Raw genomic sequence first — 16,046 nt, forward strand, 5'->3', positions numbered from 1 at the left:
TAGCAATTTTCTTTACATTTAGCTTTGATTAATTTCAAATATCACTGTTTATCATCGACATCAAATAGTTATCAATGGAGGGATTATGTATTTTTTTATTATTTAAGGCATTTGAGGAAGTTTCATCGGAGTTTATTGGAAATATGTCCATTTTATTTATAAAAGGATCAACTTTGAGCCCCAAGGTGTCGTCTCCTTCAATTATGATCCAATTTATGACTTCAGTGGAAACAATCTAAGCACTTATCATTTTTATTTAAATTTTCTAATTTTATATTAAAATCTTACGGACTCAATTATTCCGCTAATTTAGGTACAAACACACAAGAATATAAATTCTTAATTATCACACTAGATTTTGCCGAGTACAGAATGAATCACAAACATACTTATAAAATTGCACCGAAAGAATGCTCCACATTACGGAGAGAGTAGAAGGGGTTTATTATGACTTCTTGTCAGAGGCTTGGTTCCTCTCTACTTTAGCAGCCTCCTCTTGTATTTTATCAAATACCTCAAGAGACACAAAAACATCTGATACTGGAGCATCTTGTATGGGCTTAAAATTTTCTGGATTCGGAATAGGTCCATTCCAAGTTTTCTTAAGAAGACTTGCTAATACCTCAAAGGAATCTGCTCCATGAAAAGACTCTGATTTATCTCCGTTAGGAATCACTTGAATAAAGGGTAGGCCAAAGACACCCGCCTCTACTGCGTTTTGCGACTCTGTTTTCAAGGCTTCTTTGTGTGAGTCTATGGACTCAATGAGTTCAATGGCCTCATCTACATTTAATCCTATGCGTTCTGCCATGACCAAGAGACTGTGTATTTTATTCACATCCATGTCCTCACTCCATGTACGATACCACAATTGTCGACTCGCCTCTTCTAAGAGTTCTGGATATTTAGACCGGAGGGCAAGGAGGAATTGCTGTTGATTGTCGGAGCCTGCTGCTCCAAAAAGGTAATACGGAGATTCTGGAATTTGAATGGGCACCTGTTTGAAAGAGGAAGTTGATTGTATTTTAACATTTGCAAAAGACATCATTTTTTAGAGGCATTCGTCATATCCATGCCATAACACTTAATAGTATTTCTAAATTGTATCTACCTTAAATATTTTCCCTCTTCTTTCAACATCATGAAAATAATATTGAGAATAATTGAAGGAATTTCGCAATTGCGTAAGTATAGAGGGTGCCTTATTCGCCTCTTGAATCATTTTCAAAGACACTGGACAGAGAGTGAGATCAAGAGCCCAGACGGGACGATATCGAAGAAGGATTTCAAAAGCCAACCAGGAGTTCGGACATAGGGTGTCATAATAGAAATTAATTTTGGTAGGATGTTGATAAGGAGTTTTGGAGGAGGAGGAGAAGGACCTGAGGAGATGACTAGTTACTCTTAGTCTTGATCCCGGACAACCAAGTAATGAGTTTATCATTCTTGATTATAATTATTCTACTATATGAACTGAAGAGTCTTCGTTCAATGAGTTTTTATACTGTACTGTATAAGTACTCATTGGCCGTGTCCAGATTTATAGCCAGACAGGTTTTGTGAGCTAATGCAAGGCGCTAGTATCGCGGCAAAACTCAATAGAATTCGAAACGATAATTATGACCGAAAACATGACGAAAAGGGAAAAATACAAGCTCAAGGCAAAGTTTATAAATTTAAAAAATTATGTCTCCAACAAATTAACTTCCTGAATATTAATGTAGAATGAGCTATTCAAAGATTATTAAAAAAAAAATAATAGAATTACCTAGAGAACTCATTGAATAACAAAGCTTTTCATTGTTGAACATGCAATAATTAATAAATTATTTTCCACCCTTAGCTTATAATGACAGTGTCTATCAAATTAATTATATACATTATGCTGAATTATGATAAATATTAAAAATAGTTATATGAATTTAATTTATTATTTCAAAAATATCTTTAGTCTGTATTGAAATATTGGAACCTACAGAAGTGCTAGAAGAATTAGGGTGAAGTAAATGGCTTCCAATTTCTATAATACAGTTTAAACATACTTCCACAAACACTGATTTTAATATATTTCAAGTACTGTTTACTACTAAGTATACTAAACAATACTAAAAAAATAACGTAAAGGCGAAAGTTCGCTTTACTTGATAACGCTTTTTTTTAAATTTAAAAAACTCCAATATTTCCTGTACTCGACCGTGACGGAGTACTTAGAATTTTCGACAGAAATTCCGACGTACACTATGTGTTTACAATTTGAAATTATGTGAGTTATTGTAAGTTGATTGAATAGAGGGCGCCCTAGAGTCATTCCTGTACATCATTTCAAACAATAATACCCTATTACGTAATTCATGAATGATGACATCACTTTGAGAAGAAATTTCTCTTTGACTTCTTCTGATTGGCTATTGCGCAGCTCAACAGCTCAAAAGCAGCAATAAGTTTTTTCAGTAATTATTTTATCAAATTGAAATTCAACCGTATTTCCTTCTCCATAAGTCATAACTCTCAAGGATTCCGAACTAAGAGATGTCGTTCCATCCCATCTAGATATAAGAGTCTCAACATGGAATGGCTCCCTTCCGAATGTCTGGCTTCCATTTTCCAATATCTCTCACTGAGTGATCGTCTCCGCTGTAGGTGCGTTTCCTCCCGATGGAAAAGAATTCTCCTGGAGTGGTCCCTCCTGAACGAGGGACGCTTCCTCATTCGAAAAGACACTCAATGGACACCCTTCTTCTCTGAAGGCTGTCCCTACCTCTTCCATTCTATCAAGTTTCTTCATTTAGAGTCCGTCTCCATTAGTTACGATCGCTACCGTCATCAATGGGACGCGCTCACTCCTCGTCTTCGAGGTCTTGTTCTTCAATCCTCTGACATTTCATCAACTGACTTTATTTCTATTCTGAGTGGTTGTGTTAATCTGAGATCCCTACACTTGGTTCGTCTGCGTGACTTATTTCTCTCTGGAGTCGTGCTCAACAAAGAACAGGATGTTTCACGCCTGGCTTTGAGTTTAAGTAAACTACGAGACTTGAATCTATCCGAAAATCGATACATGTCGGATTTTATTTTCTCTCGTCTCGTCCATTGTGCTAAGGAACTGGAGTCCTTAGATATCAGTGGATGCAATATTCTAAATGGAGCCTGTGCTCCAACCTCTGTATTTACGTTTCCAGAGCTATTTAGAAGAATTGCTCAAGGAGGTTGTCATCAATTAAAGACATTGAATCTTAGTTCCACTGGATTGGACGACAAAGGGCTCTTCGAGCTTAGTGAACTCTCATCTAATCTATCCTTGAAAAATATAAATTTATCCAGCTGCTCTGGCATAAGTGGGGAAGGGTTGCTGAGACTCTTGGAAAGTCAAACGGGGTTGGAAACTCTCAATTTGGACCATTGTCACAGATGGATGAATATCTCTACAGAGGACAGAGTTTGTCAAATTGCATTGCGATTAGCCAAAATTCCCAATGTGTCCCTAGCTGGTCTTTATATTCCAGATGAATGGAATTCCTCTTCTAAAAAGCTATTTCAAGCATTATCTAAAGGGAATTTATGGAGACAATTGAATGTGTCTGGAGTCCGTGTCCCTGGAGAATCCCTTATTCATTCATTCACAACGGGTGGAGTTTTATGTAATTTGAGATATTTACTAATGTCCAACTTTTCATCCTGTTTTTCTTCTGAGAGGCTCTTGACCTTCTTTGGATCATGCAGAGATTTGAGGATTTTGAACTTGAGTGGAGTTGAAAACGTGACAGACTCTGTTCTAACCCTCATATTCTCTCGCTTGAAGGATTTAGAGAGCCTAAATCTAAATGGATGTGTTCAAGTCACAGATATTGGTCTTGGGATTCAGGAAACTCCACAAATTATGCAAAGCCCTAGATCTGATGCAGATTCCAAGATCCATAAGCGAGAATTGACGGATGTATTTATTGATGATGTTGAGGACGACATTGTCACAATCAAAAATTTGACCAAACTTAGGGAATTGTTTATTTCGTCAACTAAAGTCACTTCATCCTCCATTCGTAATTCATTTTTCTTCAAGGATTTGTCTAAGATAGATGTAAGCTACTGCTTCTCCTTGGATGACTCCAGTTTTGTCTTCCTCGGAGATCAATGTCCTCTATTGCAGCATGTCATTGCAAAGAAATGCAATATCACGGATGTGGGGTTCATTGCTCTCACTAAGCGACTCAAAATCCTATCAGAAATTGATGTGGAAGGGAATCAATATCTTTCGAGCCACGCTCTTGACGATCTCCCTCTCACTTGTAGGTACCTAAAAGTCCTCAACATTTCTCACTGCTACAAAATAAGTCAAGATGCTGTGGCCAGAGTTGAAGAGGCCTTCTTTAATTTGACTCTCTATCGGCATATGTACTCCACGTATCAAATGATGAATGAAAACTTTAATGATCCAATTTTACTCTATAAAAAATCAAAAAAATTCGAACCCTGGAAACTATTCTGCTGTGTCTCCAAGCCAAGCCCACAATTACAAGATTGAGAATAGTATTGTTACATTTGCTTTATTCTCTTATTAGTCGTTCAAAAGGATTTTAATCCAGAATACATTACTTTCTTCCTTCTTTTTTCAGTCATACTGACTCAAGTGCCTCTAAAACATATACATACTACAAATAAAACCAAGAATATTATTGGTTGTCTATTTTAATCAATTATTTCCTTTTATTTCTTCTATACTCGTATACATAAATATATTTTCTGAATATTATATTATAATTTCTATAGATTTAGTTGTAACTTTCAAATATTTTGTTTTTCCTTCTTGAATTAAGTTTATGCTTATGAATGTCATATAATATATTTATTTTAGTCATTTTTCGAATGATCATAACTTTTTGTAGAGTTTCATATTTTAATTAGTTTAATATTAACAAATACTAGGTACATGTTGGTATCTAAGCTCTATATAATTAGCTTTCATCTCTAAAAGTTAATATCTAATTTCACTATACATAGTACGCCAGGGAAATTTTATGTATCACTAAAATAATTTTTTTTGCGCTAATTAAGGTTTCAGGTGGCATGTCAAGCAATCATCCGCTACATTTATTGTTTTTCTTACGTATTGTTTTGTTTGATCAAAATCGGACGAAACATGAGTGAACAGGAATCAACAAGGCAAAGGGTTTCGGATCTTGTCGCGGATGTTGATCCACAAAGAATTTCAGACATTATCGGCGTGACCGTGAAGACAGTCTGGAAAATGAGGGTGGACAAGGAGAATGGGAAAGGAGGCAAGAAATGGTTTGAAGCGAGATGAAACATCAACATTTCTCAAGTCCCTGGAGGCCAAAATCAAGGAAGATCCAACAACATCATTGCTAATAATAATAAAAAGTTATTAAGGTTTTGATTTTGCTTCTTGATCGCGGAAAATTTCCTTGTTGCATTCTGGCACATACATTTATACTTAGTCACTACTTTAAGCCAGAGAGCAGTATAAAGTGCTCCCTGTCTTAGCAAAATATTAAATTCAGGGGCGTCCACTTGATTATGTTTTAGGAGGGGCTACGTTTTTGGAATTTTTTGAAAAAAATAAATTTCAAAAATTAAAATTTTAAGGAAATAAATTCAAAAATTAAATTTCTTGGGAAATAAATTTCAAAAATCCACAACTATTTCCAAAGAATTAAATTTTTTGGAAAAAAAATAAAATAATCCATTGTTATTCTCAAAAAATTAAATTTAAAAAAATTATTTGAAAAAATTTAAAAAATTAATTTTTTTAGTAAAAAGCAACAATTTCTTAATTTGGGGGAGGGTCAACACATTGGTTGCTACCCTGAAAATTTTGGTCGTGGTTGTTCAATGTAGGCTTCCTCAAGTAGGTGACTTTGAAGTCCTATGAAATTGTTAGGATATCTTTCACAAGTGATCGAATTGACACAACATATACTAAGATATATAAAGTATGTATTAAGATTATTGCACATTATCTTTTTTTTTTCATTATAATACAATATAATGCGAAAAATTTTATAGTGTTAGTTAGTTCTATAATTTATTCTATTATATAACGAAACAATTTTTAAAATGAAAAACACGCTCATTGACGTCACGAGGGATCCATTTTATTTTCCGTAAGGACCAACAAATGGGACTGGACTGCACTGGATGGAACCGGGCTGGACTGGACCGCGGTCTTCGGTTCTGATTAAGGACTGACACAAAAGTATTTGATTTGATACCTAGACTTAAAACTTTTGGTTATTACTTAATAAATAAACTTGTTACTGAATAAATAATAGTTAATTTCACATTATTTAAATTTTACAGTATTGAAATGACCGGATTAAAAATCAACCAAATACCTTATTGGCACTAAATTTTACAAGTATTTTCTCTGGCATACATTATGTTTACATACAAATGTTTTTATTGGCTAACCATACTAAAAAAAACGAAGGAAAAACAGTAAAAAGTCGACTTGGAAAAGTAATTTCTACAATTATACGGGTTTTAGTTCTAAAAAAGTAGCCCTACTCTGGGATATAGGACAGTTATCATTGTTGTTGTTAGGTTTCAATGCTGAAAATTGTCGAGGAGAAACATAATATAATCAATTAAAAATACTTTTCTAATCAACATTTACATTCAATAAATTCAATTCAAATTTTAAAAGTTGATTTGAGAAAAACAGCATATCCCTAGTAGAGTTAATGTTTATTTGGATTTGAAGCATTGTTTTTCCTAATCATCAACATAAACACAAATGTTTAAACTTAAAAATACACCAACATGTGATATTTCCGAAGCAGTATTTTCATATCCATCTAGAGATCTCCGGGTGAAAAGAAAATAAATAATGATTCTAACTCAGGGCAATCATGTCTTTTCTACGTACACTTCTGACTCCTCTCCGTCTTCCGTCCCGAAGTTATTCTCCCAAAATAATCGATGTCTCACAAATAAACAATCCTCAAACAGCAGAAATGAAGAAGTTTCTTAAGCAAAAAGGATACTCTTTTACGGATCCGAATCAGTCCTCTTTGAAATTTGTTATTCCAAAGCATGTGCTAGATCCGAGTACTGCCCTCCCCTCTAAATGGAAGGAGATTGACTCATCACTCATAGAGTAAGCGAAACATATTTATTTTTATTATTAATTTAATTTTGTATCACATTCCAATTTTTTAATATCTTTTTATTTTACCTCTAATAATATTTTTACATTTTTTCCTAAACAGCGTTTATGTGGATAAAAAAACAGGGCGGATCAGTATTCCTCGAATACCCCTCACTGCTACTTGGAGGAAATTCTGGTCATCTCTTCTCAAAGAGTCACCTCCTTTAGAGCCTCATGACCTCACCCTATCTACGAATTCATCTCATTTAGCCACCTATAATGCTGCCATTCCGATAGAAGAACTCCCAATAGAAGAGTACACGTCCTTAATCAAATCTCTTAAGATCTCTCATACAAAACTCAAACCCTTCCACTTCTCAGCCTTTGATGTTCGAGTCCATAACGGGAAGGATCTTTTATTTCCCGTTCGATTTGATTCAAAAAATATTGTGGGTATACGTAGAATATTTATCAATCCTTCTTCTATGTCTGTTGAAGAAGAAAACCTCTTTGATTCTAAAAACCTTGAGGAAGAACGAGATGAAAATCGTCTTCTTCCATTTTTCCACGGATTTGAGCGAATGAAAGATAATACTCAAGAGATTGTTCTTGTATCCTCTGTATTAGACTCGGTTGCCTTGATCTCACAGTTTAAAGACATTGTACCCATTGCACTTGCGGAAGGAACTCGGAGTCTACCGCCTGAGCATTTACCGTTCTTTGAACATCTTCAAAAAGTCAAGATCTGGTTTCCTAATGAAGAGGTTCGTTTCTGGGATCAAGGACTACTTTTTGCCAAAAAATTTGGGGAAACCCGTACGGAAATTATGTCCAAAGAGTTGATGCAACCCTACAAATATTTGAGTAAACCCAAGGGTGATGCTCACTTCAAGGATAACTTTAAGAATCGAATGCTTCCTTGTAAACATGAGTATGTTACGACTTTTGAAGTACTTCGAGAAGATGTTAAATTAGAGTTTATGAACTTTGAAAAGTGCCAAGGGACAAAATGGAAAAGGTTTCCTGCCTTGAATGAAACACTCAAAGGTTTTCGTCGGGGAGAGTTAACTGTTTTCTCCGGAAGAACTGGATCAGGGAAAACAACTTTTATTTCAGAATTCTCACTGGACCTCTGCATGAGAGGAATCAATACTCTTTGGGGTAGCTTCGAGGTTAAAAACGTTCGTCTAGCAAAAATGCAGCTTAAACAGTATTCTCTCGTGAATTTTGAGGAAAACATTGATGAGTTTGACAAATGGGCTGATGATTTCCAGAAGCTACCAATGTATTATCTAACATTTCACGGTTCTAATGACGTAGGTTCCATCAAGCGGCGAAACATTTTCTTATATAATTATTTAATTAATGTGTTTTTTTTATAGATTCGATTAATCTTGGATGCCATGCTCCATTCAGTCTATGTCTACGATATTGGACACGTCATCATTGACAATGTTCAGTTCATGATGGGCACATCATCCTTAAGTCGAGGGTTGGATCGTTTGAACCATCAAGATTTGGTAATTTGATTATCCTTTTTAGCTCTTTTCCCCCCATCTGATTTATTTATTTTCTTTTAGATCATTGAGCAATTTCGGAAATTTGCTACAGTTCATAATGTACATGTGACCCTTGTTATACATCCTCGAAAGGATGAAAATGATATCCTAACCGCAAATTCCGTTTTTGGAGGAGCAAAAGCGACTCAGGAAGCGGACAATGTCATATTCCTACAGACAGAAACCTCTGAGGTCAATTCCAAACAGAAGAAATATCTTGAAATAGTGAAAAATCGATTCTCTGGGGATTTGGGAACACTTCCACTGCACTTTAATAAAGAGACATTGACTTTTAATAAGAAGACTTTTAAAAGTGAGAAAGATCGACGGAGTAAAAATCCGTCGATTTCAATTGAAACTGTTCCTATTCCTCCAAGGAGATGATGCAGGCAATTTAATTGAGCTTAAACAATTACTCAAAAAGAATAGGGAGTGTTTATGAAGTATTTATGAGATTAATTTATATAATTATTTATTTATATGCAATCCGAGCCAAGTGATACCTATTTTTTTATACGCTCATCATGATTAATATATGTATCATTAACTATTACTACTCTTTTTGTTTCTTTGTTGGTTTTATTATAAAAAATAAGCTCTGGTTACAGGCACTACATGGTAAATACAACCTGGTTTAACATCCATTCACCTATTATATCAACAAATAATGTTATATTTTAGTAAAACAGTGTCAAGTTTTGTTTATCAATATGACTAATTTTAAGTGTTATATAGCAATCCACGTCTTTAGAATTGTCATAATGAGTCATGCATGACTTTTTTATATAATATGAAGAAAAAAAAGAGCTATGTATTTTTAGTCAAATTAGTGATAGCTTTCAAAAGAGAAAAAAAGGTTACGTTTACTGGACGTTAGTTGTATGTACTAATATATTATATATATTAAAGATTTATATATTTTTTGACTATACAACTGGAAGGACATATTAATTACTAATTAAAAAACATAAAAACAATTTTTCTCGTCCTGCAAGATATACAAAGAACTATTTATGTTAGTGGTACAATATTTGTTGCTCATTCCATGGGGAGACCACCCATTAAGTACTTTCTTATTTAAAAAAAGCAACACTTTTATTCAAATACAATATGCTTAAAAATCAACTTGAGGTTTTGATATCAAATTACTTCCGTGTAATCCTTCAACTTTGTCTTCTTAAAAACCTATAAAAATGATCAATGAGAATATCACTTTAAGCTCAAATGACAGACTATGGTTAAGTAAATGGTATGGGAAAGAGGAAAATAATCATTCAGGAACATCACTTGAAGTGATTTTTGATAGCTCCTCAGTCTCAAATACAGCTGTAGCTAGTTTCTTGAATACACGATCAGTAAAACAAATTCTATTAGGGATATATCCTTCGAGAAAACCAATGTGACCCCCATATTCGGTTGTGAGTATCCCTATGTTATCTGTCTCTACAGCTTCTCCACAGGGTATGGTCTTTCCGGGTTGAAATGGATCATCATTTGAGTTAATTGCAAGAACAGGGATTCGAATATTTTTGAGTTTTCCAATAAGAGAAGCATCCTGGTAATATTCACTCACATCATTATAACCAAATTGATGGATTGTAAAGCTGGAGTCAAACTCTTTGATCGTCGTGCTCGAAAAAACTCTTTTCAAATCCAGGATATCGTTTTCAAAGTGATGTTTTGCCTAAAAATAGAATCGTCATTACTCATACATAAGGTATTATGGTGAGAGCAAATGAAATTTACCTCTTTAACAGTATTGACTAGACATGTTGCAAGGTGGCGATTTAGTAAAAGATTAAGTCCCGTCTTTTCTAGGGAAGTGCAGCCTGTGAAAGGATCCCAACACACTGAGATCATCATAACAGTAACCAGCTTTCCAATGACTTTTTCCTTATTCGTGCTAAGATAATTTCCCAATTTCATTCCACCTAAAGATACTCCCACAGCCATGAGAGGTGCATTAGGGAAACAGGTCTTGATGTGGTCTATCACTTCTGATAAATCATCCGTTTTGGTGGCACAGTAGGTTCGTGGTGTCTTGAGCTTATGACCTCCCATTCCTCGGTAATTGAAAACGACTGCTTTATATCCAAGCTATAGTTAAAAATATCATTGCTATTAATAATGGATACAAAACTCGGATTTTTTTTTTTTACAAACTTACATCTTTTGTGATGATGCACATGTTTTTAATATATTCTGACTGGGAATTTCCAGTCAACCCCGGAAGTATAAGTATAATGGGTGTATCTGCCTTATTCACATTCTTACTATTCCAATCCAAAACAACTTCTCCGCCATCCGACATAGCGAGTATCTAGTCAAGATTACAAAATAACTTATCAATTAGGACATTAATAAAACTCAATCTATCACCTCTCTCCGATACAATATATCAGGAATGATCGAGCGAATTAAAGATGCAAACACAGTTTGAATCCTTGCCTCAAAGAACCAAAAAGAGGGCTTATAGTCTTCTTCTAGAATATCCATGAGACAATTCCTTATGAACGTATCAAACTTTGTCCCGGGTTTAGAATGTAGTTTCACAGGACGGATGACGTTCAACCGATAGTACAACCAATAGAGACCCAAAAAAATAAGGCAGAGTCCATAGGGTCGAATCCCTCCACTCAGAAATAATTCAGAAATATACTCAAACAACGCCATTTCTCACTTTTCAATTGAATTAATGATCACAGATTTGTACCTTCTACAATGTAAATATGAGTAATAATTTTTAATATCTTGTATTCATTATTATAGTTAAAAATCTGACTAATTTACAATTATAAATAGTGAATATAATTATATTTATATATAGCTAAATGAGGCAAATACTTGCCTGAAAATTAATTGATTTAGAATTTGTTTAAGGGGTAATTTAGTCATTTTTTAAATTTTTTTATGTATTTTTAAGAAAATACTTATGTGTCGTGCAAAAAAACAAAAACATTCGGAGGACATTTTTTTAAATATTGGATATTCTCCATGGAAATAAGAGCGTCAGTTTGACTCATTTAAATTGGTATTCATGCTGAGTTTACAATTGCAGGAATATCTACACTCCAATCACGGCATTACTCTGTGTTCATTGAGTAAATAAATTGATATAACGTTTATTATTTGTGACAGATCAATGACTCTTTAAAAAAAACAAAAAAACAGACTAATAAATACATGTTTTACAAAAATTAAATGAAATAAAATTATGCTTCATCTGGAGCCACATTGACCCATCAAACATGATGCACTATCAATTTATATTTTCTCAAATTTTGCTGATAAATAATATCCTTTATCTAGGCACCAATAAAAGTGAATGAAAAACGCTAACCTTTCCACTTAAAAGCACAAATGATCCTTTGATGGCGCTGCCTTGATATTGAACTTTGTTTATTTCCCACTGTACATTGAAATACTATCGATTTTTATTGTTACTTTAGTTTGCATAGGCTAATCGGTGAACTCTTGTGGCTGAGAGGATGATTATTATTATTTTTTTTTTTTTTTGCAAAAGAATAATATGTACAAAACTAATAGCCATGGATAATCTGAATGAGTCAATGCTGTATTTCTACCGTGAATAAGGTGTGAAGGATTTGAAACTAAATTCAATGAGGGCTTAGGAGACTTGGGTACATACCTCAATTAATCCTGGATATTTGCATGGTGAGGAACAAGGAATGAATGGAGTTGCTGTAAGTACTAAATGTGAGAATTATAGTTGAATCAGTGAAAATTTCCCTTTTCAGCTTTTTAGGAGGGAAATCAGGCAAGTGTATTCTTCATTAAGGCACTGCTTTCTCTAAAATGTATTATCTCGGAGGGGTACAATAGAAAAAAATACTGGGACTTCTTCTTCTAACTTGGACGGACCTCACAAGTCATGTCTCCTCCTCCAACTACTCCTTTTTAGCAATTCATTCTAAGGAATTTATAATAAGTAGCATACTTTCTTTAGGACTAGAAGAGGGGAAAACTTTTTTATCTTATTGACTAAAAACATACGAGGGACCTAGAAAAAAAACAAAAACGCTCAACCTTTGGACGCAGACTCTGTATGCCAATTTCAATTATATATTATTTGCTGGCCTGTTTTTTGTTATTACTTCCTTCCTTCAAAAAACACGGTTAATCTCTCTTTCTTTGGTGCTATGCAAAATCCAAGGACTACTCCTTGGCAAAATCAAATCAAGAGTCATATTTCCTACTCGAAGCAGTAGTAGATAAGGATAATGGAGAAAAACATATTATATATTATGTTGATTGCGTATTTCCTATTTTTAAAAGAAGAAGAAAAAATGCGTAAGACTAACAGTATTAAGTAACTATCATATTGGAAATGGCGTAATATGATCGTTTTAAATGTGGGGTGAAAAGATCCATTAGTTTGTAAAATGGTCGTTAGAGTTCGCATCATTTGTACTCTCGCGCGCTTTCTTTGAAGGAGCAGCTATCTGCTCTTAATGGTATCTCTCCTTTTTTATTCTTTCTTTCTTTAATTGAACTTCACTGTCATTGTGAATGCTGTTAAATGCTAGGCTAGCTACGGAGTTGAATGAAGAAACTGTTGTGAAAAATTAAAACCCATCAAGTTCTACAATAACAAAAACAAATCCATTATTATTTTTCAAGAAATTGGAATACACATTATTAATATATTTCCTCTTTTGGGAAGTCTGGAGTAATCATGGGTGGAATACTCTCTCTTGGAGGAGGTTTAGCCTGCTGCTTCACCTCTGCAGCCTGCTCTCTCTGCGCCTGTTGTCCTTCCTGCTCCAATGCAACGTCCTCTCGGATCATGTATGGAGTAATTCTACTCCTGACCATGATTCTTTCCTGCATTCTCCTTGCTCCAGGTCTTCAAGTACGCAGCATTTTGACTTTTAGCTCCAAGACCTTTTTTAATATATATATTATTTGTATTTATAGGAATATTTAAAAAACGTTCCCTTTTGTAAAGGCTACGAAACGAGCCTTAATATAATACCAGGATTGGACACAGCCGGATATCCGTTTAATTGTCAAGAAGTGACTGGATATTTAGCTGTGTATCGTGTTTGTTTCATTATCACTCTGTTCTTTGTACTCATGGCCCTTATTATGATTGGAGTCAAGTCGTCCAATGATCCTAGAGCAGGGATACAAAATGGTTTCTGGGGTCCGAAGTTCATTATCATCATTCTTTGCATGATTGGAGCTTTTTTCATACCTCGAGGGGACTTTGGTAGGGTTGAGTACTGCTTAAGTATCATAATTCCATGTAGGACTAATGTATCGTGTGGTTTTTTTTAATCTTATAGGGGTGGTTTGGATGTATATAGGAATGATTGGAGCTCTCCTCTTTATATTTATTCAATTAGCGTTGATTATTGATTTTGCACATGTCTGGGCAGAGAATTGGGTAGGGTATTTCCTTATTATGTATATTTGTTTACTTAACTGTTCGTGTATAGGTCAGTCACGCGCAAAATGGTTCAAAAGGTTGGTTTGTAGCTCTAGCAGCTTGCTCTTTCTCTATGTATGGTGGAGTTATAGCAGCTACAACGATTTTGTTCATCTTCTCGACTGGAAGTACTGCTGGAGAGTGCAAACTCCATGAATTTTTCATTTCTTTCAACTTAATACTCTGCGTCATTATTAGTCTAATTTCTCTTCATCCCAAAGTCCAGGAAGCAAATCCTAACGTTGGACTCCTTCAACCTTCTGTCATTGCTCTATATATTACGTATTTAACCTGGTCGTCCCTTTCTAATAGTCCTGAAACCGTAAGTCTAATTACATAATCAGATTATAGATACATATATTTGAATATTTAGATTTGTGTTCACACATTTTTGTAGCATATAGGGCTTCTATTTCTCATGTTTCAATAACCTTGTTATTACGTCCATCATTTTAGAACTGTAAATCTGGAATATTTGTGGGTAGTCTGTCAAACAGCACAATCACCCCGACTCCAACCCCTGGACACACTCCTGCAAATGAAAAATTCGATACTCAAAGTATTATTGGACTCATCGTTTGGGGTCTCTGTATTCTTTATTCGACCGTTCGTGAACCAAGTGGTTCAGGAGATGATAGCGAGGAGGTCAATGAGATTCAAGATGAAGAGACTGGAGGACAAAGAGTGTATGATAATGAGAAAAACAAGCTGACTTACAACTGGAGTATCTTTCACGTCAACTTTGCACTTGCTACACTCTACGTCATGATGACTCTCACCAATTGGTTTGAGTGAGTATTTGGCCTTCAGGGGTATTAGTGTATGCAGTGTCGTTGCTAGCCCCTTTTTATCATATCTGATATAAATTGATAGGTCCAGTTGCTTCTGCAGGATTTGATTTTATATTTGTGGGGGGGGCTTGTTTTTGGATCTTCTAAATCTCTCATTATCTCTGTCCATTTCTTCTACCTTAATTCTATGTTTCTTTTTCCCTCTGCTCAATCCTACAACGGGGGGCATCCCCTCTGCTAGTATAAATATAAAATAAACCCATTTATATAAGTAATTATTATACGGGCTTTATAATTTTTGAGGCTAAGCCCCTCCCCCTCATGATGAAAGCTAGTAACGCCCCTGAGTGTCTGCACATACATAACACAAACTAATCGCTATTTCATTCATCATAGGCCCAATTCGGATTTGGAATCATTTGTAGTGAGCTCTGCTGCCATGTGGATTAAAATTGTCACCTCATGGCTATGTGCTGGTCTCTATACCTGGTCAACAATTGCACCACTTGTTATGCCAGACAGAGAATTTGCATAGATCAATCATGAGAAGGTTTTATTTTTCATTTTTATAAATACATACTTCTACAAATTATAAATATACTATATCAACCAAAATAGTCTTTGAAAACGTGCTTGTAACTCTAAGAAATTGTGATTTTGTACTAATATTGTCATTAAATAATTACTCTTTGATTCTAACTCTCCTCTCTGTAGTTGTTGTAGTAGTTTATCCAACATTTCTATATTGTTCTTCTTAATTCTCTACCCCATAAAAAAGATATTGTAATTATAGCTATGTAAAAAATAATTTGATATCGAATTATATTTATTTGGATTTATAAAATATATTTGGTAGGTGTTAAAAAGGGCATTATAGTCTGTATATTTTACGTTTTTCAATGGATATTTCTCTGATATAGGCAGGAGGACTATTATTAGAATAATTTTTATGGAATTATAAAAGATTATTCTGGATCAAGTCAATTTTTCTTTCAAGAAGAATGTATCCTTCTTTAGTGCCAGCAATCCTCTCATTCAAAAAAATGTCACCGATTTTAATAGTTGAATGTAACTAATGCATAATAAAGAAAAAAAAGCTACTTATTACACTTAATATCAAATTATTCTTAAAAAAATGA

At 34.4% G+C, this 16,046-nt stretch overlaps 5 protein-coding genes and 1 long non-coding RNA gene across 10 annotated transcripts in view; 3 read left to right on the forward strand and 3 right to left on the reverse strand.

Annotated features, from left to right (window-relative positions):
- Positions 1-236: 236 nt before the first annotated feature.
- LOC121126169 (glutathione S-transferase kappa 1) lies at positions 237-1,444 on the reverse strand. The gene is made up of 2 exons (XM_040721477.2): positions 1,112-1,444; positions 237-997 (listed from the first exon to the last, which is right to left on the reverse strand). Exons 1-2 carry the CDS (start codon positions 1,442-1,444, stop codon positions 446-448), a joined length of 885 nt encoding a protein of 294 aa, XP_040577411.1. The 3' UTR covers positions 237-445.
- Positions 1,445-1,671: 227 nt separating this feature from the next.
- LOC121125976 (uncharacterized) lies at positions 1,672-4,870 on the forward strand. Its single transcript, XM_040721249.2, has one exon. It carries the CDS (start codon positions 2,567-2,569, stop codon positions 4,517-4,519), a length of 1,953 nt encoding a protein of 650 aa, XP_040577183.1. The 5' UTR covers positions 1,672-2,566; the 3' UTR covers positions 4,520-4,870.
- Positions 4,871-5,084: 214 nt separating this feature from the next.
- On the reverse strand, positions 5,085-5,938 carry LOC139906580 (uncharacterized). The gene is made up of 2 exons (XR_011782215.1): positions 5,442-5,938; positions 5,085-5,360 (listed from the first exon to the last, which is right to left on the reverse strand). It is a non-coding gene; the product is annotated as an uncharacterized lncRNA (long non-coding RNA).
- On the forward strand, positions 5,936-9,217 carry mtDNA-helicase (mitochondrial DNA helicase). Its single transcript, XM_040721742.2, has 4 exons — positions 5,936-7,114; positions 7,227-8,421; positions 8,488-8,625; positions 8,686-9,217. Exons 1-4 carry the CDS (start codon positions 6,867-6,869, stop codon positions 9,046-9,048), a joined length of 1,944 nt encoding a protein of 647 aa, XP_040577676.1. The 5' UTR covers positions 5,936-6,866; the 3' UTR covers positions 9,049-9,217.
- A 6-nt stretch (positions 9,218-9,223) lies between these two features.
- Hydr1 (phospholipase Hydr1) overlaps positions 9,224-16,046 on the reverse strand; it is a 181,409-nt gene continuing 174,586 nt past the window's right edge. For 2 of the 5 annotated variants that reach the window (XM_071891733.1, XM_071891734.1), the window contains 4 exons: positions 11,044-11,380; positions 10,832-10,984; positions 10,411-10,761; positions 9,224-10,348 (listed from right to left, as the gene is read on the reverse strand). In XM_071891733.1, coding sequence (XP_071747834.1) covers positions 9,935-10,348; positions 10,411-10,761; positions 10,832-10,984; positions 11,044-11,337 — 1,212 coding nt within the window. In that variant the 5' untranslated portion in view covers positions 11,338-11,380 and the 3' untranslated portion in view covers positions 9,224-9,934. Of the gene's footprint in view, positions 10,349-10,410; positions 10,762-10,831; positions 10,985-11,043; positions 11,381-11,594; positions 11,940-12,004; positions 12,145-12,313; positions 12,454-16,046 lie in introns of those variants that run through there. The other 3 variants (XM_040721745.2, XM_040721746.2, XM_071891735.1) reach the window with 3 other exon arrangements.
- Positions 12,801-16,007, forward strand: LOC121126420 (serine incorporator 3). The gene is made up of 6 exons (XM_040721743.2): positions 12,801-13,537; positions 13,603-13,897; positions 13,974-14,074; positions 14,127-14,438; positions 14,573-14,907; positions 15,304-16,007. The coding sequence occupies exons 1-6, from the start codon at positions 13,361-13,363 to the stop codon at positions 15,440-15,442; spliced, it is 1,359 nt and encodes a 452-aa protein (XP_040577677.1). The 5' UTR covers positions 12,801-13,360; the 3' UTR covers positions 15,443-16,007.

This window comes from Lepeophtheirus salmonis, chromosome 11 (assembly GCF_016086655.4).
Source record: "Lepeophtheirus salmonis chromosome 11, UVic_Lsal_1.4, whole genome shotgun sequence".
In the NCBI taxonomy this organism is placed as follows: domain Eukaryota; kingdom Metazoa; phylum Arthropoda; class Copepoda; order Siphonostomatoida; family Caligidae; genus Lepeophtheirus; species Lepeophtheirus salmonis.